This window comes from Symphodus melops (assembly GCF_947650265.1).
Source record: "Symphodus melops genome assembly, chromosome: 13".
Classification (NCBI taxonomy): domain Eukaryota; kingdom Metazoa; phylum Chordata; class Actinopteri; order Labriformes; family Labridae; genus Symphodus; species Symphodus melops.
This window is the reverse complement of record NC_136703.1, coordinates 3,524,170-3,549,643: the sequence shown is the minus strand read 5'-3', so window position 1 is coordinate 3,549,643 and position 25,474 is coordinate 3,524,170. Positions and strand designations below refer to the sequence as shown.

Here is a 25,474-nt window from a genome sequence, read left to right as displayed (position 1 = left end):
AGTCTGGTTCTTTTCAATACTAGACCACAGTATAATGTCAAAAGAACCTTTTTGATTTGTTGCTGTGTGACGGAAAAATAAAGCTCGTGAGGATTTCCTCAGATACCTGTGTGTACAAGGATCGACAACGCTGTCTGTATATCGAACTTTATTTTCAGGAAACTCAGATCACATAGTTAGATAATCTTTACAAATCTAAATCTATAGCCTCATTCAGTGATTAATATCCACACTGTACAGAGTATGCATGAAGAGGGGCGCCACGTGGAAGAAGGCAAAGTCTTCATTGCCACCCAAGGGTGCCTGCAGAACACAGTCGTTGACTTCTGGAAGATGGTTTATCAGGAGAACACACACGTCATCGTCATGACCACGAAGGAGGTGGAGCGAGGACGGGTGAGCATTTAGCATTAAACGGACTTCAAATGTACGGTGGTATAATGAGGCCAGGGCCTCTGTTTTTATGATGTGATGATTGTCTCTGATTATTTCTTGAACTATACAATATACTGTAGTAATCATCTTAAAATGACTCCTGAAAGGTTTCTGTCCTTGCTGCTCTCCTTTGGGTTCAATGCTGCCGATTACTTGTAACGATGTAATAATGGTGATCTACAAAAAGCCTGACATCTAAAATCAATTATTAAAGAAAGAAAAAAAAAAACATCACACACCAAGTTTGATTAACCTCAAAGGTTCCTTAATGGCCAGCTTTAGCTTTGCAGGAGAAAATAAAAGAAATCAGAACAAGAGGTGGAACGTTTTATAATCTGGTGATGAGCTCAATCAAATCTGATCTAATTTGATCGATATAAAGCCTTTCATTTACAACTGCAACGCCAGGTGTCGTTTTGTGAACTTTCCGATCCTGATGAGGACATGAAGTGTGTGACACCAAAATGTCTCAATGTAAATGACATGTCCTGGTATTAACGCTCACAGATCTCTAAAGCTTTAACTGGAAGTCAACATTTTGAAGTTGCAGTTTCAGATCAAAGTCTGTGTTTGATGGCATTAGTTGTTTCTACGAGAGAGGCGTGCATATGTGTGGTAGGGATGACGAGGGTGTGGATGTGTGTGTAAGGTGTGGGGGTGGGGAGGGAGACAGCTGACTAGGATGGTATGACAGTTAAGCTGATTGGAAAGCTGCTTGTGATGAGCTGGTTCTTTCAATTGTCTAATACTCACCGTCCTCCCCCACCATTTCTCTCTCTTTCTCTCTCTCTCTCTCTCTCTCTCTCTCTCTCTCTCTCTCTCTCTCTCTCTCTGTTTTTCCTCTCATCTAGAACAAATGTGTCCGTTACTGGCCCGACATCCACGGCACTAAGGAGTTTGGGAATGTGCTGGTAAGAAACGTGGACGAGAGGCCGGCTCAGGACTACATCCTGAGAAAGCTGGAGGTGACCCGTCTGGACCGGGTAGGGAAAGCTGTGTCCTCAATGAGATCTGACCCACTGACTTGGGATCAGATTATCTAAACCCCCGTCACACAGACTCACACTCACACACTCTTGTACTGCACATGCGTGAGCTAATGAGAGTCTGAGTGTGTGCATGGCTCTCAGTAATACTAGAAGCAGATCGGGGGAAAAATCTAAAGCACATCTTTTTATGACTACTGCAACAAAACCCTTTGACTAAAGACTTAAAGGATAAAATTAAATAAAAATAAACTCTTGGCTGTGACTTGTGTATACACAGTGTGCATCAATACTTTGATCAAAGTACTGTTTAAACTGGCTTGAAATGGTACATGGTTACATTAGATATCAATCCTGGAGTATTCTTGTATATTTTGTCCCCCATTTTTCACACTGACCGCTCTAGAGAAAATAGATGCATCAACATTATTAATATTATGTATAAAAATGCTTTGAGAACAGAAAATGTTCACAATTATCTTCTTACTGTCATTTTTCTGCAGAGGGAGCCTCTGAGGTACATCTGGCATTATCAATACCTGAGCTGGCCGGACCACGGCGTGCCAAATGAACCTGGAGGGGTCCTCTGGTTCCTGGAGGAAGTGAACCGCACTCAGAGTAGCATTCCACACACCGGCCCCATCATTGTCCACTGCAGGTACAAGCTGTTCAACGAGATGCAGATGTAATTCGGCTTTAGGGTCGATGTAGGAAGGAGGGGTTCATGTCGAGAACGAGTGAGGAGTTCTACATCAGAAGATAACAGATTCTAAAAGAAGATATTCAAAAAGCACTTCACTATGTGTTTAGTTTGCTTCCTGTCAGTTCAAACGTTTCACTTTTTTGTCTGTGGGGAAAATTCCGTCTCCCCCATGTTCAGAATCAGAGACGTCTTCATACACACTGTCGTCATTACATGGGTCTTATAGCTCCTGTATCACTCACAATGCTGTCTTCATTCCCCATGAGATGAAAACGCTTTTGTCTTCTGAAACCAAATGAAAAGTTATCAAACAGCCACTTGGGTGCGCTGTAATTAAATTTGTGCCCTACTGTAGGTTCAGCGGTCTCTTTCAAACTTTCATAGTTCAGATAGATAGATAGATATATACTTTATTGATCCTGAGGGAAATTCAATATATCTATATATATATATATATGCTGGTGTTTGCACTTCCATGTTGAGATGAGATGAGATGAGATTCAACTTTATTGTCATTATACATATACAAGTATACGGTAACGAAATGAGGTTTGGCATCTCACCAGAAGTGCAAATAAGCAGAAAGTGCAAGAGTTCGTGCTATGTACAGTGATTACAAAATTTACAGATGTAGTTAAAGAAAACGTGAATTATTAGGTATATATGGCTGGATGGATTATTGGGATGCTATAAATATAAATAAATGCTATAAATATAAGTGTATTCAGGGGGTTAAATATACAGATTAAGGTGCAGAGAAAATTCTTATACTAGTGTACAGATAATATACAGAATATGTACATATTATACAGATCAATAACTTACTGTGGTGAGTTATTGATCTGTATAATATGTACATATTACATTACACATATGTTACTACTTATGAAGCAAAATAACCTACACTAATTAAAAAAAGACAAAGAAATGTATTTCATTCAAACGGGTCATAAAGCAGGGGAAAATAACATGATGCATCATTTGTTTATATTTTGTTTGCCCATTTATTTTCTAGAGCCACCCCAACATTTTCTATAAACATGAGGACTGATCGAGAAAGCACATTGGACTCAGTCACTTTATCGATCAGATGGCAGCTGATTGAATGAGGCTCTGTTTGGGGGGGAAAAACAGACCATTGAGATCTTACACCATTGTATAAGTGACAGAAGTCTGTGATTCATAAGCAGAGATTTAAAATCTCTTGTGAGGGTTATAAAAACGTAAAGCCCTTTTTTATGACTGATTTGATAAGGTCCAATCTTTTCGATTGAATACATACATACATACTGTAAGCACTTTGTTTCAATATTCTCTCTGTTGTTTCTGCAGTGCAGGCATCGGCAGGACAGGCACCATCATCGTCATCGACATCCTTATTGACATCATTAACCGCCAAGGTGGGAGATCAAGATATGAAACTAGCTATGTTTACATGAACTGATCCAATCCGGCTCATTCAGAAAAAAAGAGTCCAAACGACACCGCTAACCGTTGTCCTGAGTGGGTTTGTTTAGAGTCCACATACACATTAACTCTGGTGTGCTTACATAAACTAGACTGTAAACATTAAAAGAGGAATATACTCACAACTGGACTTGAGTTCTGTTTGAAATTAAAAACTCACTCTGAAAAAATCTTGAGTGACACACACATAGAGCACATTTTTATTCATGTAAACAGGAAGAAGCATCTTATTTTGCTGATTTTTGGAGCAGATTAGACTGGCAGGACAACATGTCGAAATTATTTTTCATTCTCATTAAGTGTTAAATGCATGTAGATGCACGTCTTCATCGGATCACTTTGTTCAGTTTCCATGCAGACAGTGAAGTTGAAATAAGAATGATTTTAATCGTATTGATGTAAACAACTCAGCTAATCCCCTTGTTTTTATGCACGTGTGTTCTCTAGGTTTAGATTGTGACATTGACGTCCCTAAGACCATCCAGAGAGTGCGGCAGCAGAGGTCGGGCATGGTGCAGACGGAGGCTCAGTATAAGTTCATCTACATGGCTGTGCAGCAGTACATAGACACAGCTCAGAAGAGACTGGAGGAGGAGCAGGTACTTTATATTAACGAGGGTCACAATCACTAACAATTCCTAAAATGCTCCATTAAAACTCTATCAGACTTTTTTTATTTAACACGTTTGAGCTCACAATCTAGAGACAGTGCGTGGTGAGTAATGTAAAGGCAGCCATTGTATTGAGGCAAATATCTGCATGACAACCATCTCGGCTTTTTGTCTATTTCTCAGACAGACAACCGTCTGTCAGAACATCCAAACTGTCCATTTCTGGTAAATGTGTCGAGAGTCAGAAGTCTGCAGAGATCTTGCTTACTGCCGCTATGAAGCCAAATAAACTGTGTTTGGGGATGTTCACTGGGTTGAAAGGATGCAGTTATAGATCACTCATAATGCCGATGACTGATTTTGAACCCTGGGCCAGTGTGCTACCGGCGCCCCTGAACTGCTATCATAACACTGAATATGGAGACCATCTGGGTGTTTGAGTTTTATTTAGGCCAGTGTTTGCTATGGCCAATAAAAACAAATGAATAATATGTTGTGTCTTTGCAGAGGAGTAAGCTGAAGGAAAGAGAATATTCCAATATCAAATATCCGCAGATGACCAACTCTAGGTCCAAATCAAACATGACATCGTCTCGCTCTTCTTCTATGTGAGTATAACTGGATGCTAAAATGGCAATACTTTTAAATATGTCAACAGAAAGTCAGGAAAAAGTCACATTTTCTCTGTTTTCTTTTCTTTTTTTTCTTCAGGATGACAAATGATGATTCGTCAAGTGTGTACGAAAACATCAACTTTAAAAGTCCTCAGTCGTCTTTTAGCAGCAACACCAGGAGGTAAAACTATCGCTGTGGACCTCCACGTCTGTCTGTCTGCCTCTCAGTAAGTACGTCATCAATCCTATTCCACCTTCTGCATTTCATCTCATGATGTGGGGGAAAAAACCCATCATGCCCTTCAGTAAAAATGACCTGAACATTTTGATTTTCCTGCTCATTCGAAGAACTCTTTCAAACATCATCTCTCATGCTCGAGAATCTTCTTCTTTACTGTGGCACTTTGCAAAGGTTCTCCATGACAGTGGAGGGAAAGAAAGAGGAGGGGGGTTGTTGTTGTTGTTGTTGTGAGCTGTTACAAATCCAAAGTAGTGTTTTTCTGGAAAACACTCGGAGGAGTCGGTGCATTTTAGAGGAAAAAGATTGCAAGTTGTTTTCTGCTCAACGAGGATGTAAACGATAAAGGATTTAAAAATCTTTTGAGGGATCGTTTGGCTCCTCCTTTGGAGCTTGACACATTTTTACAAACTTATTAAAACTTTTACACTGACACAAGAAAAATGTCTGCCAGTGAGTCAAATTCATTTTGCACGGCTATTGTTCTCTTTTTGTACTTTAAATTATAAGGTACCAGGAGAGAGCGCGGAGAACCCCTTAAAGCAACAAAAGATTCAATTTAAGTTCAAATTATAATCAACCTCAATCCTCGCAGGTGGTTACTTTTCTTTCTTCTCTTTCATAGTGATTAATAAAGCAGACAGGGAGCCCGGCAGCAGTGTTTAAGAGAGTGTTAGCTTTGGTTTGGAGTCATCAGCACAGGACTCGAGGAAAATTCATGTAAAATAGCCAGTAAATGAAAGTATCAGGACATCTTGTGAGCACTTCTTTTTTTGTTCAAGAGAAATTCAAATTATAGGTCGTACAATTATAGATCAGCCTTTCATGTTCGAACTCTCGACTTATTATTAATGCATTTGAACATCCAATGCCTTATTCAGTGGGGACTGACCTCAGATATCTTCTTTGAGGTCTATTTAAATATTGAAGGTAAAATCGTTTATAATTCAGAGTTCTATTTTTCCAGTTGTGTTGTTATAAGTCACACCAGGTTAAAATGTTTGAGTCTTTCATATTTGAATAACTATCTCTGAGCTTCTGGGTAAAAAGTGTTCGTTTCAAAAAGTAGTTCTGTCCGCCGCCATACCGGGACATGAAAGATGCAAATGTTAACCGTACACTATGGTATGAAATGTTCCCTCTAACATGAGCTCAAAAGGCTGTAGTCCTCGTTTCAGCAGCCGTGGGTTCGAATCCGACGTTGGTCCTTCGCTGCACGCGTCCCCCATGCTCTCTCTCCTCCCGACATTTCCTGTATCTCTTTAGCTCTCCTATCCAATAAAGGCAAACCACAAGTTCCTTCTGTCCTCTTTCAAAATAAAAGCTAGTCTGTAGCTAAACAGGAAGTAATGTAGCATTAGCTTTATTATACATTTTGAGCTGTTATCATTATCCAGTACAAAATAAGATAAGGGCATAATAAACAAATATTTCTTGAAAAATGTCTTATTTGACCTTCACAAATCTTTTTGATTCACTGCTCTCTGAATCCAAAGAACCCAACATTGACACAGTCATCACTCTTTCTGTTTAGACTGATTTCACTCACTCTGCTCATCCGAATGCAAACATAACCTTTCCAGGCTTCAGTTAATTTAAAATGCTGCCACAGGACCCTTCAATTATACTGACAAAAGAGTAAACATAACCCCAATTTTCCCATCAGGACGCTAACCAGGACTGGCCCCTGAGTCCATCAAAAGACGCTTTTTCTCTTTGCAGTGTAGCTTAAGATCCTCCAAATGGTTTCTTTTACAAATTCATATATGTAGATTGAAAACGGGGGGCAAGCCGGCCTCCTGCTATCAGACGCCATCCCTCCTGAATGACTGATGGCTGACTTACGTCCTTCCTGTTTTTTGTTTTTTTAAAAAGCACATTAATGCTTTTTTTCTGTCTAATGACGCTCTGGATCGGTCTAATGATGCTTTCGTTTTTTCATTTGTATATCGTATGCACTCTACTCTCCTTTTGTCTACTGCTGTGAAGGAATACAGTAACTAAGATTTCAAGCTGTTAGAGACATAAAGGGTGTTGACTGTTTTATGAGAATGTATTATTACAGTAATACGACAACGAATATGTGTGTACCTACCCACACACATTTAAATACATATAAAACAGTGTAGTGTCTGAACGCTCTGAAGGAAGTCGTTCATTCAATGCGCTCTTATATTCCATGATCTGAACGTTTAACTTTAACTCGTGAACGATATTTCAGCGTAGTTCTTTCAGGAGACGCTGAGCGACCGCTCACACTTCAACGGGTGCGTGCCGAAGTCTGACAAACAGCATGCAGCCGACATGATAACGCCTGAAGTCCAGTACATGAAATGAAAAGCAAGGAAACACTGCTGTTTGTCGAAGTAAAAGCCTGATATGGTTTTTATCTGTGATGAGAGTACGCCCGCCTCTGTATTAATGTCCGGGACGGTTTAGTTTAGTGGATGAAGACACTTTACAAATCTCTGTCGCTCTCTTTTTGGGTCTTTCTTTGACAAACCTGAGTCATAAGTCACTGAGGTGAAATGTGAAAAATGAACTATGAATGTGAAGTAGTTCAATTTAAAAGCGTGTGAGCTAAAGTTTGAGTGTTAGTGTGTACTGCTACTCGCACGTCACTGCCGTAAAGTATCTTGATTTGTGACTGTAACGTTAGCATCCTTGTTCACACAGCTGCGTCTGCACCGTCTCACATATGTCCTGTCAGGTTCGTTATCTTTGCCACTTTTCACATTCGGGGTCGCGGGGGGCTGGAGCCGATCCCAGCTTTCATTGGGCGAGAGGCGGGGTCACACCCTGAACTGTTTATCATTCAATCACAGGGCTGACATTTAGAGACCACCAGCCACACTCACATTCACACCCACGGGCACTTTATAGTCACCAACAAGCTTGGGTAGAGTGTATGTTTAGTAATTCTTGTTTTTAACTCAACATCATAAATCACAACAGTTCTTCAGACCCCCTGATTCAAGCCACTGACTCTGTTTGTGTTTGTTTCAGTTTCAGCGAGAGTGTCGCTTCGTCAGCGCCTGAGAATCCTTCGGCTCAGGGGGGAGTGCGTTACTCGGACTACACCCCCCCCCATGTCTGTGGACCCTGCTGGGGCTGAATGCTGTGAGCTGACCCCACTCCTGCTGCTGCTGCTGCTGCCGTCCTGCTGGACCTCTTCGTCCGGAGTAAGCCTTACCCTCCGTCGAGAGGAGGACTCTACAGCGTAACGCTCTCACTCAGGACCCTTTTTGTCCCCGCTCTTTCTCCTTCGACCAGAACAAGTGCCTTGCTACAGGATGTGTCTGTAATCCAGCCTCCCAAAAACCTGCTGTTGCATCTCTGCTGCTTTCCTAACCCTGGAAACCTAAGTTGACGTGAGAAGCTTTTTCCTCTGTGGGACAGAGATTAAGAACAGAGTCTGTCCCCACCTGCACTGAGCAGACCTGCACCGGACCCAAGAAAGGTCAAAACTAAGCTGTGTGTCCATAGAAATCCTTTTGTTTTGCACCCTTCTGCTTCTGTTCTTGGTGGTTTGTCATTTGAACTTTAACCTGAGACTGTTTTTGCTGCATTCGGTCTCTCCAGCTGTGGTGGTTATTAATGTGGCTGCTGATTGATGGCAGGGGCGGTTATGTAATGAGGGCATATGAGGCACAAGCAAGTCCTCCTTTCTTTTAAAAAACAGGTTCACATTCATTTAGGTTCCACTTTGAGTATCAACTCATTCTTGAACAATTGTTTTCTTCTCTTTTCCGTACTCTGTCCTTTAAAATCAGCCTGTTTGATTTTCTTTGTTGGTGTTTTTGTTGATACTTTTGGTGTCATGGTTGTGTAACATATGAGACTTATCTTAATATATGTATACAGGAATTATATATTTATGAGCAACACTTGGTGAAACAGATGTTTAAGCACAATTGTTCAGGCCGCAATCCCATCCCTCATTTTGATTTAGCAGCTGGTGGTAATGGTTTATTGATGTCCACATTTGACAGGAAACGGGTTGTGTGGATTCCTAAATGGATGGTTGCAGTGGAAGTTGTTTGACTGGCTGTCTTAGTAATCAGCAGGTCTGAAGCAGTTCAACATCTGTTGGACGACATCGTCACAAGGAGACGAGGGAAGAGGGGGGGGGACGATTACAGTCGGCCAGATGGCCATCTGCCTGAGATTGAAGAATAGATTTGTCTCCAAAAAGTAATTTAGAAGATGGCCGTAATCCAGGCTTGATGATCGCCGGGCGTGTAAGCCGGTGTCATTGACGTGACAAGGAAGACAGTGGAGGCGTGGAGCACTGAGCCCTCTGCACTGTCTGGCAGATTGTGAGCTATTTTTAGCCTCCACATTGAAATGTAGATCCTCAAATAATCAAATACAGCTGATTTCCCAAATGTGTCAAAGCAATAATGATCGGAAACAAAGTCTCACATGGTAGAATGATGTCATAATAAACTGTCTTTCTTACGTATTTACTCACATTTTTTATTGATAGCACGGCTGAAGAGAGGCAGGAAACGCTGACCCGGGCCGGAAGGGGAAGAAGCGACAAGTGTGCTGTGGGCGATGCCTCGGTACGCGGTCTGCGTCCGCTTTACCATTTGAGCTAAACCAGCACCCAGTTTGCTTCTACGTTTCAGTTGACAATATGAACGTTTTTTTGTGGGGTTGTGTGGAATTTATCAACAACAAATGTTATTTTATAGTTTTAAAAATGATCAACTGTTTCGCTATGAAATCAGCCCAAAAAGCCCAAACCGATGTTTTCAGGAGAAAGCTTGTGAGACAGTAAAATACTGGAAGATTATTCTTCTTCAGGTTGTTTTGTTCTGTCTACCTTTTTGAAGGTCTAAATACTAAACATAAGTGTGCAGCACTTTCTGCCCTGTCCATTCCTTTCTCTCTAAAAAGACAAATATGCGACTATGTCAAGGACACTCGCAGGCTCGTATCATCTTGTTTTTCTTCAGCTCGCAAGTTCATGCAGCTGCAGCTTGTGATTGTCAAGAAATATGTTTTCTCAGTTATTGCACCCAAAAAACATGTAATAAAATATGTTTTACCTTGTGGGTGATATCCAAATAAAGTAGGAGTGTAGCCTGCATCAGTATAACATTGACATTTCAGATATAGTAGTCTTTTCTGAAAACCAGGAGCAGCTTTTTAAAGGCCTGCTCCATAGGCTGACAAACATAACCTTTCAGTGCTTCAGTTAATTAAAAAAAACTTCTGGAAGACCTCTCACTATTTCTTAAAGACTAAACATGACCCAAACTTTAGTCCCATCAGGTTCAGTTTATTGTTTTTGGATCGTAAGCTTGGATCCTTTTTTCAGCCATTGTACATAAATGTTTGATTCTCCAAGTGGCTTTGAAATGTTTCTGAAGGCCTGTCGGGAATCTGCCGCCCCACTTGATGACATTTCTGAGGTGGAATTTGAACAATGAAGATGTTTGAATCCTGTTGTTCTTCACCTGTACCTTTTTTTCTGATCTGTCCCTCTGACTGTTGTATCCATGTTTTGAACCCTCTCGCGCTGTCGATGATTTTGAGTTTTTATTATAGCGTACTTTGCCTCTGTTGGTCATATTTTTATGATACGGTGAAAAAAAAAATACCAATACTTGAAAGTGTGAAACTGCTGAATCTTTGGCCTCAGGCTGTGTGGATGAAGCCCGTCGACTGTGGACGTGTTTTGAGTAGTGCACTAGATTTTCTGCCATCAGTGTTTCATTTCTTTTCTTTATATTTTGTAGATGTTTCAAATTGTGTTTTAAGATTAATTATTTCATCCACACTTGCATTTTATATGTGTCTGAGTTATTATTATTATTTTATTATTATGAGTGGTGTCCTTTCACTGTGGTTCAGTCACTTCTGGCTCTGAGGTGAAACAGTGTACACAGGTATGCAGAAGTGACACAATATTTCTCTGCTGAACCTCTCAAATGTACTTGAACATGATATTGATGTTTGTTTGTTTTTTTTTTTTGTCCCTGTGACGGTCCCAGTATGCCTGAAGTGTGTCATGGTATCCTGAGTGTTGTTCCTCTTCTTGCACTGGCTCTGCCCAGACGCCTTCTTGCTGTACAACGATGATGTAACGAGCTGCGAGAAATGGCATCCAAATGGTTTTATTGTCATATAGTTGAATAAAAATCTATGATGGCACTAAAAAAAACAACACACACACGTGAACCATGCTCGTTTCTTTTTGCAAGTGAACATCGAGAAGTTTTTCTATTTGGAGGAGGGAAATGAAAACTGTACTCCAAAACAAAACCAAAAACGTCTAACAAGACTCTCTAAGGTTCAGTCCCTGCTCTTGAATAATAGAAAAACACAGGACAGTGTTTTATATATGGCTGTTTGTGTCAGACTCTGCTCTCTGTTCATTTTCTCCCCTCGTCTGTCTCTTTAATTGTAAATATCTCTGCACTATAACAAACGTAAAGCTTAATTGGAAACATCATAATCATGAACTTTAAAAGTACTGGTGATTTATTTCCTTCCTGAAGTAGCCCGAGGAGGAGTTCTGTAAAACCTCAAGTAAAGAAGGAGAGGATTGGAGGAGTGGTGAGTTTGAAATAAGGGCTGATATAAATGTCATTTTTAGCATTTTAACACGAGAGCTGCAAACATAAAAAATAAAGTGTTTTATGTGGCTGGTGTCCAAAAGGAAAACGGCTGTTTATTCTCCTTTAGTGGAGAGAACGAACAACACGTTTCTTTTTATGGAGGCGTGCAGTTCAAATGCTCCGGAGCAAAGTGGCATTAAATCAGAAGAAGCTTTTATTCAATTTGTCTACATACAGTGTTCATTCTTCCTACTATTTATTTTAATCTGCATTTACTTTGACGGAAACAATTGTGTGTTTCTCAAGCCCATGTCTGAGGCTTTCTTCCTGCATTAAATTAGTTATCCATGATTCCTGGTGGTGCTTCAGGAAGTCGCACTTTTATTACAGCTGCTCCTTAATGAACATTACATTTTAACATACGTTTAAGCTTCTTATCAAGTGTGTGTCAGAGATGAGAACGTCGGGAAACCCCCACAGCCTTTACTTGTCCTTCATGTGACGCTCCTAATCCAGGTGTAAATGAACACAACTCCCTGAGACGACAAAGGAAGGCTTTGCTCTTGTCGTCATGGGTCTAAGGTTCACATTGGGAGGAAATTAAAACTTGATGTCGAAACTAACACTTTTTAATTTGCATTCAAGCGCGTCACCTGCTGGGTGGTGTTTCAGGGAAATTTACCGCACCTGCTGTGTAAAAATCGTAAAGCATAACTGATCTAGAATAATGACCCAAGCTGAAATCTAACCTTTTATTATAGTTCTGTAAACAAAGACATATCAAAACATACAAATCAAATATACAATATATAAACAGTTTGAGTTCTCAGTTGGCACATTGTGATTACATTCTTTACGATCTGGACTTTTTGTTGTTCTTCAGCCAACTGGATATTTGCACAGCAAAGTTCACAATCAATTGAAACAACTTTTGGCATAAATAAAGCCAGCTTCTTCGACATCATGTTTGGCAGGCTATATCAACAAATCAACCCACTCATGTTCTCTGTTTCTGATCCTCAGCAAAGTGTCACTATAACATCAAGGTCCAGCATGTACCAAAAAAAGTCGTACGTCATTTCCCATTACAGATGTTGATTCAAGTGCAAACGTGCTTCGAGTCTCTGATAGAGAGGACTGCTGGTGACGGGCTTGAGAGGGATTTATTCCAGTTAAAGCTGCTGTTTGTAGAATTTTTATATGAGTATGAAAGATGCTAAACACTTTACTGATTTTACTTGCATAGGTAACCAAAACTCAAAATTACAGTGACACATTACAGTCTGGGGTTCGCCAGACCGCCTTTTTAAAACCAACACTGAGCGGCGCTGAACTCTGACTTCTCGCCCAACACCAGGTTTGAATTGTTGTCTCAAATCTGTGGCTCTATTGCAGGTGAAAAGTGTTGACAGTTGTTTATAGCACCCGTTCTGTAATTATGAGCAAAGAATGTAAAAGGGTTAGCCTAAGGGTTGTGTCGAAAGTGACCGAGAAGTCCAACGAGTTTAGAAGTTCAATTTGATAGATCAGAGCGAGCGAGCGGGCTGAAGGTGGTGGTAGTTGTAGTGGGTTCTGGAGGGTTTGTTTCCCGCATGCAACGCATGCTCCCAGTGCTGAAAACGCACTGTAGAGGCCACAATACGACGACAACAAGCAGCACCATGAGTACAACGAACAGCACCATCCTCTTCCAGTCAGAAAGCCGGTCCAGAATGCCAGAAGTCCGGGGCTGCGACTGGGCCGGCGCGGCAGACTTGCTGGCCCCGATGTCGATGCAGACGCAAAAGGCTGTGGGACTGTCCGGGGCGTTGTGTCTGGTTTTGTAGCAGAGCTTCTCCCCTTCCAGCCACACCGGCTCCTCATGCTGCTGGTGGCTGGGCAGCTTGCAGAGGACCTCGTGGCTTGTGGTCAGAGCCGGAGGTCCTTCTTCAGGCAGCGTGGTTGTTTGGCGGCAGAAGGGGCAGGAGAGGTGAGCGCTGCCGCCGTCATTTTCCTGGTCTGCAAGGGAGAACGCCATGAGGCGGGAGAGGCACTCCAGGCAGAAGGTGTGGGTGCACTCCAGCAGCTTCGGTGTTTTGAAGACATTGTCGTAGGTGTTGTAGCAGATTGAACATTCTGGCTGACCAGCGATCGACACTTTCTTTTGCAGCTCTCCAGCATTGTCAACCTGCATGTGCCAGATCTGAGGAGACTGTTCCATCTTCAGGAGATATAAGACTTCCCTTTCCTTTGTTGAGCCTTCTTTGGACAGGCCTTTTTCTCTCCTACTGTTGGTCTGGATTATCTTTAAAAACAGAGAATAAAAAGTAGAGATTAGTTTTTACACTTCAGATTCAATGTTGCTGAAAGCATCGTGAAAATTGCCCAAGCAAATGCAAACCATTTTTGTCATCAACAATCATAATCCCAACAAGCTTTGACTCAATCTCATACAATGTAGAATTTGAACTAGTTTCACCTTCATGCAGAGTATACATGATATTACAAAGCTGACAGGATTTCGGTCTGTCAGTGAGTAATTCAATCACGGGTGTGATGTAAAAAAACAGGTCAAATTTGTCCAGCGTTGTTGGGGATTTCCTGTGTGAAATATGATGTATTATTGAGGACACACGGTTCTTCAAGGACACACAATGCAACCATAACTACAAGTATCAAGCCAAGATAGAACAATGTAAGACCTTTTTATTCAATCAAAATTAACAATGAGCCTTTTCTTGAGCAGTGTTGTATCACAAGTGCAAAATTGAATCGTTCATGTTCCCTTTGCGCCCAGCAGTAGTGTGCAGGAAAGTGCATGTTTCTTTGCTCATGACCTCAGCGTAGAGGGCAAACGTTGTCCTCACAGTCTCAGAGTACAGAGTGTATCTGGTAATAAAAGAGACATTGTTATGTTTGTACTGCTTCTCTCTCACTCTCTTAGGTTTATCTGCACTTTCAAATATTTCAATATCAATTTGGGTGGTGATATTCAGAATACATGTAATCAAACAAGTAAATGGTGTATTTACGCTAAAAGAATGTAGCAAAGTTTTGCTAGCTCTTTTAAGCTACTCGTTTTCAGTGCTGCTGCTAGCTTCCATCCTTTGCGTGCTGGAACCTTCTTTTAAAAAGTAAAACTTAGACCATTGCAGAGAAACCGGTTTTAAAAGACTCAACAACCTTATATATTAGCAGTGTCAAAGAAAAATGCTGAAGCCAAAGTGTTAGCGTGCCAGAAATAAGGTAAAAAGTAGTCTGTCTTTTCACTTTTACTTAACTATTCTGGCTACGTCATACTAATGTTTCTTTCTTCCTTAATGCAATCATAATAGCAAGCTTAACCATTAGCCCGATTTAGCCTCAAATACAACAGCCCAAAAAGTTAGCGTGTTGGAAATTGCTGGAACAAATTGGCAGTATTGAAATAGGATGATTACATTCTGCAGATCCAATGTGAGCTACCTTTATTCCTAGATTTCATTAATTTAGTTTTACACCAAAAATGTAGACGAAGCGCTTATTTTCACAAGCGTCTATCCAAATTTGAAAGTTTGTTGGTTGACTGCATGTTGTTTTCATCTTGGCATCTTTATAAGACAACAGTTACAAAAGTTTAATCTTTTTCCACTGTCACAGCTACGTACTCAGTGGATTAAACAGCAGAGGCTTACATGCCGCCATGGATTTTAAATTGAAAAATGCTAACAATTTGATTGTGCTATTAACCAAAAAAAACGTTTTACTTTTGTACTAAAACAATCAGACTAAGTTAAAACTAAATACATAAGTTATGAGTTACAAATTATTCTGATGCTAACGGTTATCACACACAAACATTATAGTTGAATGAGCAGTTTGAATTAATGTCAGCCATCGTAGCATGCTACGAGCTAGCCTGAGGCCTCTCTTGCGCTAATCAGCTGAAGGAAGAACGTTTTTCAGCAAGTCACTTAAAGGACCCCGACCTGGAAAAGCATCAGGGACCAACACAGGAGGCTGCTCTGACTTTTTTAAGCATGAATGTTTGAGAAAGTTAGAAAGAGAATGTATTAAACTTGGACCATGTTTGGATTCTGTTACGTTTGCACCACTTGACCAGTTCTCTTTTTTCATTTCTAACCTCTTTGTTGCCGTTCATTCTTAAGATGATGTTCAGGTTTTCACCAGTTAATATCTTGTCACTTTGGGGTCAAAGGTTTCACATTAAAGGCCCCCTAATGTGAAGGAGGCTGTGTGTTAGGGATGAAGGATGGCCTGACCACAGGTGTTCTCCTCTCTGTGCCCTCATGGTCCGGCCTGCCCTAGAACTCTCCTTCTACACAAAGTCCCCGCTTGTTCTGCATCTAATCGCTCCATCTACCCTTGAAATTCCTGCACCGCCAACTCTCGCTCTCTCTTCGTCTCTGCTGAATTCTTACATGCTTTAGTGGGATGGGGACAGATTCTTCGGTATAATTACACCTGTCTTATCAGTTTCAAGATTCCCCTCAGCACAGATCTCTTCTTGATTTCCCTGTTGCAAAAATTGACATTCAATTATCAGGTATGGCAATTTTCTGGAGCTTCTTGTACTAATATAAATCAATGTAACGCATCTTTTTTTTTTTTTTTAAATAAAATATATTACATATTATATTTGTGCCCTCTTACATCTAATAATGACAGAAAAGGAATGCAATTGCAATAATGTCTTCTCTTACAAATGCATTAACTCTTAACTACTAGGCTGTTTTAATGGCACCCTATAGAAACAGTATGGTAACTTTGCTTGAATAAAGTAATTCATATTTGGACAAACATTACCAACACACAGTTTAGTTTAAAATGTTGTATTTCACTCTCCACAGAAATGCATGCTACCTTTGACATATTTAAGGATTGTTTATTCAGATCTATAGAGGTTCATAAACGGTTAATGAGTACACACTCCTCATTCACGGGTCAAGAGAGAGATCAAGCTCAAGGTCTTTTCAAAAATAAACTGTTCTCCAAAGCCTCGGGCCATGTTACCTGTTGAACAGAGTCAACAGCAACCTTGGGAGGACTGAGCAACAAAAGAGTCTCACATTGTCAAAAATCAACCAGCTGAAAGCAGTTTTGGCGAGTGCTTCAGGCTGCGCTTTGTTGCACCCTTAATGATTCCTCAAACAGTCAACACAAAGACAGGCTATGTGTTATATTGGATAAAACACATTTTAATAAAAAATCTCCAGGAGGACTTGAATGCATTTACAGCCTCTTTTTTTGACTTAATTATGGCTTATAATAAAATCTATTACATTTGAACTCCGGTCTAACAAACCTCACACCTGATTAGCTCAGTACCTGATGTGACCTTTACTGTGTGAGGTCTAAATAATAATAATAATAATTTTCAGTCTAAGCTAACGGTTCACAGTTTCATGTCTGCTGGTTTCTTAAGAGGGATTCGTAAATACCTCCCACAGACGTCAGTTTAAATTCCTGTCAGTCTTTGTTTGTAAAGTGGATTATGTGTTGTTTTATATCAGTATCTGACATTTAAGGAACACACAGAAAACATGCAGGAGGTGTGCTTTGTTTTAATACTTGCTGCATTACTTTACGTTTTTTACTTTTATGAATTGACACATTTTTCTCCTCATGCATTAAGGTCAGTTGGAGGTTGTTTGTCCTTGTTGGTCAAAGCAGGGTTTCTATAAGGTACATTTTATTCCAGGTCTTGAGAGTACATAGCCTTTACTTTAAGCCAGATCTAGAAAAGACATCCAAACGTCAAACATGAAGGTCCTTTAATTATTTCTCTATAGATTCCTTCTTTTAGCTGCATTTATGAACCCTTATCTCAGTCTGTGGCACGTTTCTCTTACCTGTCCTACTGACCTACTAATATACAAATAGCTCTGGTCACAAGACTCACTTTGTATATTAGACAAATTTCTATTCAACCGTCATGTTTTTTTTAGCTCCTTTGTCTTGTGCTCAGCTGTGTTTACTTTCATATACACGTTCAGTTAAACCCATCGTCCCCGATGCTGCTCTACCTGTTCTGAGTTTGAAAAGTAAATGAAACTCGATCTACCTGCTGTTTTAGAGAGGGGGGGGGGGCTGCTACCGACAGTTCAACTGAACATGAACAGGAACAGATAGATGTGCAAACAGGCCAGTTGAGAAAGCAAACTGGAAATACTGAAGAAATGTGACAACTGACTCGTGCAGCTGCTCCTTCTTTTCTTTTATCCATGTGCATGGTTTACTTTTTTTAAACTGAATAAAAATAGATAGATAGAGATAATAAGAGGCACAATGCTTTAATCCAGCTGTTTAGGATGAGGTTTTCTTGGTGTTAGCTTTGAGAATTATCACTTAGATCTAAGTACTGTAATTCTTAAAAGAAACCAGGTGTTCTCTTCTCTTTTGATGCTTAAATTAAAAAACTGTTGTACTTGAAATACTTAGACATGTTAAGCCACAAACTGAAGCACAAAAACTCTATAACATTAAGAGTAAAGGTTACATTTACCTGTCGAATAATGTGAGATCTGTTTTTCTCCCAGCTCACTCCTGTGGAAGTCCAAAATACATTTTTCTGGAATCAAACACTTCTGAGATCCCAGCAGGGGAGAGCGTGAGGTTTGTATAAGTCCTCCTCTGTGCAGGTCTGAGTTCTCTGCCTGAGTCACAGGTGTGAGCGTGTCTGTGTGTGTCTGTGTGTGTGTGTGTGTGTTGGGAGGTGTGTGCTCTGAGCTCAGTCTTTGTGAGTGTCAGCTATAGGACCTCCTTTCCATGTGTGTCCGTTGGCCGGTATCACCTGCTCTGCTCCATCAGCTCCCTATTTAGCACTTTATGCAAATGTCCTGGGAGAGCGTCTCAGCCTTGAGGTGGTGTCTGGAGGAGGAGGAGGAGGAGGAGGAGGAGGAGGAGGGGTAGACTTCAGGAGACTAATACACATTCTTGCCCTCTCATCCCGCCTCGCTGTCTCTTTCTATGTTGATATATTTTCCCCTCCTCTGCTCTTTCTCACAAAAACACACAAAAAATGCAAACTCCCCTCAGGTCAGGCCCAATATACAAACACACACACACATGCAGTGTAATGAATCCTTTAACTGACAGCCACCTTTTACTTTTCCTTTTCATTCCTTTAATGACCCGCTCATAGTAAACTCAAGAGAACTGCATCTTTTTTAACCAAGAACTAAGAATGAAGAAATACAAACAAAGTGAGTCATACGTTGCTGTGACACTCTGTATGTTTTTGGACATTAAACAAACAAGAAATAAATCTCCCAGATTTTGAAACGGTCTGTCCTTAAACACGGTATGTTTAAGGACAAACTTTCCCGCACAAAGATCATTGACCACATCTCGACGTGATCGCTGTTAAAGCATCAGGATGAGATTCCCACTAGTCCGTTGTTTCACTTCCTGACCTGCATACAAAGTCTCTAAAAACATCAACACTGTAATCCTGGATGTTTCCAGAGAGCTTCTTTGTAACTCATGCTTTTGTTTTTTCCATACACGATTAATTCAACAGGAATGTTTCTGGCTACGATAAAATAATGATGTCATGTTTGTTGGAGAAGTTGAAAATAAGAAAACAAACACATTCAGCGTTCGATAAGAGACGGAAGAAAAGGAAAGACAAACATGGAAAAGGAGGAAATAGAGAGGATGACAACAAAAAGGTTACACAACTCCTTCCCCCCTCCCCAGTTCTAAACGTCATGTCACTCCTATGGTGTCATCTTCTCAGTTAGTCATTAGTTAATGAGACTGAATCTTCCACAGACTGATACAGGGGATGCCAGGTCTTGTGAAATTTCCATCAATTTTTAACAGTTTTACGTTTTTTTCCCCCAAATTTAACCGGTGGGTCTTCTATTTCTTTTCTGAGACTCAGATATTTTTTAAAAGATAAACCGGGGCGCACTGAAAATGACTTAACTGTCACTTTATTATATTAAGACTGGAAACTGGGGGCACAGATGGCCGAGAGATGGCCTTAAACTCCAACATGTTTCTTTCTCACAAATCCCTCCCCACCCTCTCTTCCTGACGTCTTACTCTATAAGCTAAAGGTGTGAAAGCCCTGAAGTAAACGAAAAAAGGAAAAAGGGGGAAATGGATCGATTACTCCAAACTGCATCAGAGGTCGTCAGGATCCACAATTTAGAATTCAAAATGTCTGAAAGAAAATGCTTGTGTCCAATTTGGAGTTACCTTTGGACAGTTCAGTTCGCTGATCACAACTACATTACGTAAAGTGAGCCTTATACGAGTGCAGCCTGCATGTGATAAAAGTTATTAAATAACCTTAAAAGTCATGTTTCACAAGCAAACAAACTCTTTAACGAGGGTTAGACGAGGGGAAACCAGACACATTATAAAAGTGACCGTCTCCTTCCTTACTCCTTAGGATGACTCGAAACAAAATGACTCAGACTTCAAGGAGAGCACAAAGTAAAATAAAAATCTAAACATTATGTGTAATCCAAACCACCCTGAAATACAATAACTGACCTTCCCAATCCTTCGCTAACCGAAGGAACTGGACTTCAAGGAACTGCAGTCTGGGCGGGGTGATCGCACCAAGCACAATTAATCTTTAAACAAAGTGACTTTTAAAAGTTCTGGGCAAAAAACTCTGAACTTGTGTTACAAAAAGTTGGTCACGTTTGACAGACGCGTGCAGTCGGCTTTGAGTGTTTAAACACTCGGAAGTTCAAATTTGCAGATTTGTGATGCAAATGTTCCTGGCTTTATGTTTTTACCTCTTTATGCCTGAATGTTCAAAGATCCTCCAATGATTCTTAAAGGGTAAATGTAGGTGTGATGTCATGTTTTGGTCCTTTTCAGTAGCCTCCTCTTGAAACAAAGACATCTGTGCATCCATGTTAATGAATAACATGAATGCACGGTGGCTCAAACTGTTTTCGGCAACAAGACATTTCAATCCATCAGTCTTTCTTTGCGTAGCGCCAGTTCATGACAAATGCTATCTCAAGATACTTTACACAAGGAGGTAAAAGAGCAAACTCTTTGTTGAATTATTTACAAAGACCCAACGTGAATCCATCATGGGAAACAACCAACTGCTCAAACTGTGCGGCCTTAAGAGATGCAGGAAGAGAGAGACGGAGCCACACATCCGATGTGTCCTGAGGCAAAACATCTCACCCCAAACTGCTCAAGTCCTTTTAGCGTTTAATTAGAAAGGGGGAAGTTGAGCAGATCTCAGATTCACTGTAATATTATGACGATGAAATAAGACTGTTAATGATATACAGTATGTAGCACTCAGAGTCGAGGGGTTGTGGATTGAGGTGGAACTGCAGCAGGTATAGGAACTCCCATGTAATGTAGACTCCATGGATCTGATACTGTATCCTACTTATTTTTTACAGTTTAATGCACTTTATTTTCTGTAAATGTAACATGATTGTTTTATCAGACATTTAATAATATAATAAAATAAATTACATAATTACATTAAAAAAACACTTTAAGCCTCAGTAGTTAACGCTGAGAAAGGAACAAAGTTATTGAATGACATGAATGAGTAGCGATTATCAATGGCGTTTAAGTACCAACTAGCCACCGTGTTAGCCACATGTTGTTAGATTGCTTGTTTAATTAAATGTACTCCACTTTACTCCTCATGAGACTGTGACGAGAAAATAGGATTTATCCCAAAACATCTGTAAGTCAAAAGCCTTTGGAACATTTTTCTATGATTAAATCCAGGAAGTGGACATAAAAATAACAAACAACCTCCAGGAACAGACTGATTAGCATGTTTTCTTTGATTAGTTATTTTATTTTATGGTAATGACTAATGACTATGGGCCCAAACAGCTGTCTATCTGACGGAGTTATTCAGTAACTTAAACACAAATACTGCTGTATCATATCAGCAGAGTCATTTATTGGGTGTGGAGTTGTGAGTGCTTTGAGGAAGGAGAAGGAATACAATAAAAAAGCTGTTCCCCTGCCTGGAATCTATGAACCGGCCGTTATTATAAACACGTCAGAGATTTAGGGGGCGGCTGGGTGAGAGAAATGAGCTACGGTAAGTTGTCTTGCAGGGTGGAGGGAGGGGTGAGGCTGCTGATGAGGATGGGGAGAGAGACACGTGAGCGGAGAAGCTGTGTGTGCAGGCAGGCTGTAAAAATGACACAGTGTTTACTGTGTGTTCACTCAGTCCACATTAACTCCGACGAAACAGATTTTCTACCTCTTACACTCAGCCACGCGGTCGAATCCGAACACTTGAGGTCATGCTCGGGTTAAAACTTCAAGTGTAATGCACAGCAGTGAAATATCAATTTCAATAATTGTTAGTACTGGGATTTTCACCCACAACCATCTAAAGTGTTCTCTTTGATGTCAGAGGTCAGAGTAGCTGAGGCTACAGTGTGCACAGTGTCGCCACAATTGGACAATATAGGATTGGAAAAAGGTTGCATGGGCTGATCGGTCTCGATTTTTCTCCTGTGATATCCAAGTGGTCGGGTCAGAATTTGACATGAACAACATGAAAGCATGGATCCATCCCTTCTCATATCAATGATCCAGGCTGGTAGTGGGAGGTTAATGGTGTAGGAGATATGTGGAGTGGACCCCTGTGCACCAACTGAGCATCGTTTAAATGCCACATCCTACCTGAGTGTTGTTGCTGTTCATGTCCGACCCTTACAGTACAGTACGACCACAGAATAACCATGGTTACTTCCTGCTGGACAAAGCTCATATCATCTCAAACGGGTTTCTTCAGCATGACAATGAGCTCACTGTACTCAAATGGCCTCCACTGTCACCAGATCTCAGTCCAATAGAGCAGCTTTGTGATGTGGTGGAACAGGAGACTCATGTCATTGTTGTCCAGCGGACAAATCTGCAGCAACTGTGCGAAGCTGTCACGTCCACATGGACCAAGATCTCTAAAGAAATGTTTCCAGCACCTTGTTGAATCTATGCCACAAAGAATGAAAGACAGAAGGGGGTCCAACCCAGTACTAGCAAGGTGCACCTAATAAAGTGTCCGATGAGTGTTTATCACTTGTTCTCTTGTGTATTAATCCCTTTAAATTAGGAACACACTAATTGTGATAATCACAATTTCAGCCGATTCCAACACAGATGTTTTTTCATGACTTCTTTTGCTTTAAGACTCCCACATATGGCGTCTAGTTCTCTCATGTTTGACCATCAATACAGATCAGAGTTTGTTGGTAACTTCATCTGACCAATGAAAAAACTCTTCTCTGAATCAGTCGTGAGGTGCACTAAATTGATTCGACACAACAGACAAACATCGGTTCTGCACACAGCTGATACATCAGCCGATATTACACTGATGCATCCCTGAGAGAAATCCAAAGAACACGTTTTTAGTGAGCGTAAACTTTCTCTGAATTTATTTTATGTCATAAGAAAGGTTGTTTTATTGTTGCTTGGATTGTTATATGTTTGTTTTTATGTCATGTTTTTTATGAATGTAATGTTCTCTGTAAAACTTCAGGACAGTCCAGAAATCATTTCCTCAGCAGGATGTTTCTTCTCATCTTATCTTGACTGTAAGTCAGTATTTAAAGAAACATTTCTCAGAAAAGAAAAAGACTTCTATAATCATTGACTTACCTTATGTCTACACCCATAAATACTTCAACTGTGACTAGTTCTGGACAAAAATGTCTCATTACGCTCATTAAATATCTAAAATAGTTAGTATGTATCATATCCAGACACAATGTATTTTTGTATTTTGCCTTGCTGGAAAGGAGATGCAAGTCAGATTTGAACCCGGGTCGCCTGCTTTGAGGTCTACATGAGACTTGATAGGTCTCTGCCTCACGCCTCAGGGGAATGTTTAGTGCCCTACTTCAAGCCCTATAGGTGATATGGACTCCAGAGGAACATGTATTATTTTAATCACCAAAAAACTCCACACTGTTATCAGCCTCCTAAACAGACAAAGATAACACACATCTGACCCAAATACACGAGTCTACTTCAACAGGTTCATGAAGTGGGTATCAGTTATAGCTTCGGGCTCGGTCAGAGTTGATCCAGAGTCGCGTTCTAGTCGTTCTTATCTCGATTTTTAATAACACTTCATTTATATGACTATAAAAACCCTCCGAACCTTTTTCCTGCGTGATATAAAAACGCAATAAAAAAAGTTGCGGGGAACAGGAATTTAATGGAGACGAGTAGATGCTTAAACATTCATGTCAAACACTCTCATGGAAAATGTTTCCTGAAAGCTGGTCATCTCCTGGCAGATTTAAATGAAAGGTTAAGACCACTCATACTTTCCTCTATTGCAAACAAAGGGGTACATGCAGTCTACTGGTATGGATCATGATGCATCAAATGTTCTCACATTTTGGTGAATGTGAGGTTTTAGGTCCAGTCACTATATTTTCTGACGGTGCTGTCTTATCTCTGTCTGACAGGTGAGGTTCAAAACAAAGCAGGTTAACACAGGCGTTGATTTACAAGCTTGTGAAGGTCTGATACACAGTTTACTGTCGGCCAGCTCGGGTCATCAGCTTATCTTTATGACACACAACTGCAAAACAGTCACGTTCTTCTTCAAGTAATCTTTGGCCTCGAAAGGCTCGGTGGAGCTCTCTGTTTTCTTCATTCTTTGAGGAAGTGGAAAGTATTCGTCGTAACGTTGAAAATAGTCCTTATCAAGGTGCGTTTATCGGTCCAATCAAGAAATAAACAGACAGTTACTGACATACGCAGGGTGCAAATTGTCCTCTCGGATTCTCACACTCACAGGACTCACGTTTACAGCAGGTTATGACAAGTTGAAAATATCTTCCCATAACACAGCTCGCACTTTTGAACCCTGCAATGTTTCCGTTTGGCTCGAGATCTTCATTTTCAAACAAGCTGACAACATGTGGCTTTTATGGCTGCAGCTCTGCCAAGTGTATTTTTTTTTTTGCATAATTACATTTTGGTAAAAATTATTGTTATGTTGTTAAAAAAAATCACCTGTGGACACACGCATCCTGTCATACAGCCCGAGGAGACGATGAAAACAGAGAAATACTCACGTGTCTGTATCGACAGCTGAATAGTTGGTGTCTTGTCCTATCCCACAGAAATCCCTTCTCAATGTGAATCCAGTGTGAGGAAACAAACTCCACAGTCCTCGCTCTGTGTGAAAAGGATATTTTAAAGTTCAGCTGAAGTTAATATGAGGCCTTCACTGCCTGCGTCAGGCTTTTAGTACTAATAACTGCCCTCTTTGTTTTACTTACCCTCCACTGCAGTTTTCCACTGTCTTAAAGAAAAAGGATATTTGTGTTCAAAGTTGTTGTAACACCACATGATTCTGCTAGGTCAGACTGACAGAGGATAATAGCAGCTTTAACAGATGATCCAAATGGATTTTGGCCTAGATTGTTCACCTCTGTGGAGTCGAGAAACAGCTGAAACACTTTAACAATACAGACTTAACCTTTAATCCACATTTTTAAACGTTTTTTTTTGAGAAGATAGATTTCAAATGAGATAGCAGAGCACAAGGTTGAATTAACTACAGGCACCCCGAGGACACCGGGGTCAGATTCATTTAGGATCTGTGTGATTATAAAGCATCATCAAAGATAGACACAGATATCACTTTGATAAAAACTGATCCCAAAAAGTGTCTGTGTCAGCTTTACTGACTCTAAGTGAAGTCAGAACAATATGAGCACTTGTTAAATTAGGATTAGTGTATCTGTGAATTACACAGAATTAAAATCTATCTCTACCAAAGTGAAAAGTTAAAGTAACCATTTTTTAAATGGTTGCAGCTTAAATTTCTTTAGTCATGTTGTGGTTTAAATATATTAATGGGGGCGGCTGTGGCTCAGT

General features: G+C 40.4%; 2 protein-coding genes across 6 annotated transcripts in view; one reads left to right on the top strand and one right to left on the bottom strand.

Annotated features, from left to right (window-relative positions):
• The window catches only part of ptpn11b (protein tyrosine phosphatase non-receptor type 11b), a 40,795-nt gene extending 29,559 nt beyond the window's left edge, over positions 1 to 11,236 (top strand). For 2 of the 4 annotated variants that reach the window (XM_079360508.1, XM_079360505.1), the window contains exons 9-16: positions 241 to 396; positions 1,287 to 1,418; positions 1,925 to 2,079; positions 3,457 to 3,524; positions 4,039 to 4,190; positions 4,710 to 4,810; positions 4,914 to 5,043; positions 8,061 to 11,236. In XM_079360508.1, the coding sequence (XP_079216634.1) occupies positions 241 to 396; positions 1,287 to 1,418; positions 1,925 to 2,079; positions 3,457 to 3,524; positions 4,039 to 4,190; positions 4,710 to 4,810; positions 4,914 to 5,001 (852 nt within the window). In that variant the 3' untranslated portion in view covers positions 5,002 to 5,043; positions 8,061 to 11,236. Of the gene's footprint in view, positions 1 to 240; positions 397 to 1,286; positions 1,419 to 1,924; positions 2,080 to 3,456; positions 3,525 to 4,038; positions 4,191 to 4,709; positions 4,811 to 4,913; positions 5,048 to 5,164; positions 6,912 to 8,060 lie in introns of those variants that run through there. The other 2 variants (XM_079360506.1, XM_079360507.1) reach the window with 2 other exon arrangements.
• A 1,687-nt stretch (positions 11,237 to 12,923) lies between these two features.
• On the bottom strand, positions 12,924 to 24,713 carry rnf223 (ring finger protein 223). Of its 2 annotated transcripts, none has more exons than XM_079360527.1 (2): positions 24,667 to 24,713; positions 12,924 to 13,910 (listed from the first exon to the last, which is right to left on the bottom strand). In XM_079360527.1, the coding sequence occupies exon 2, from the start codon at positions 13,824 to 13,826 to the stop codon at positions 13,140 to 13,142; it is 687 nt and encodes a 228-aa protein (XP_079216653.1). In that variant the 5' UTR covers positions 13,827 to 13,910; positions 24,667 to 24,713; the 3' UTR covers positions 12,924 to 13,139. The 2 variants fall into 2 exon arrangements, with proteins under 2 accessions (XP_079216653.1, XP_079216652.1); XM_079360526.1 differs by lacking the exon at positions 24,667 to 24,713 and adding an exon at positions 18,111 to 18,411.
• Between the last annotated feature and the right edge of the window lie 761 nt (positions 24,714 to 25,474).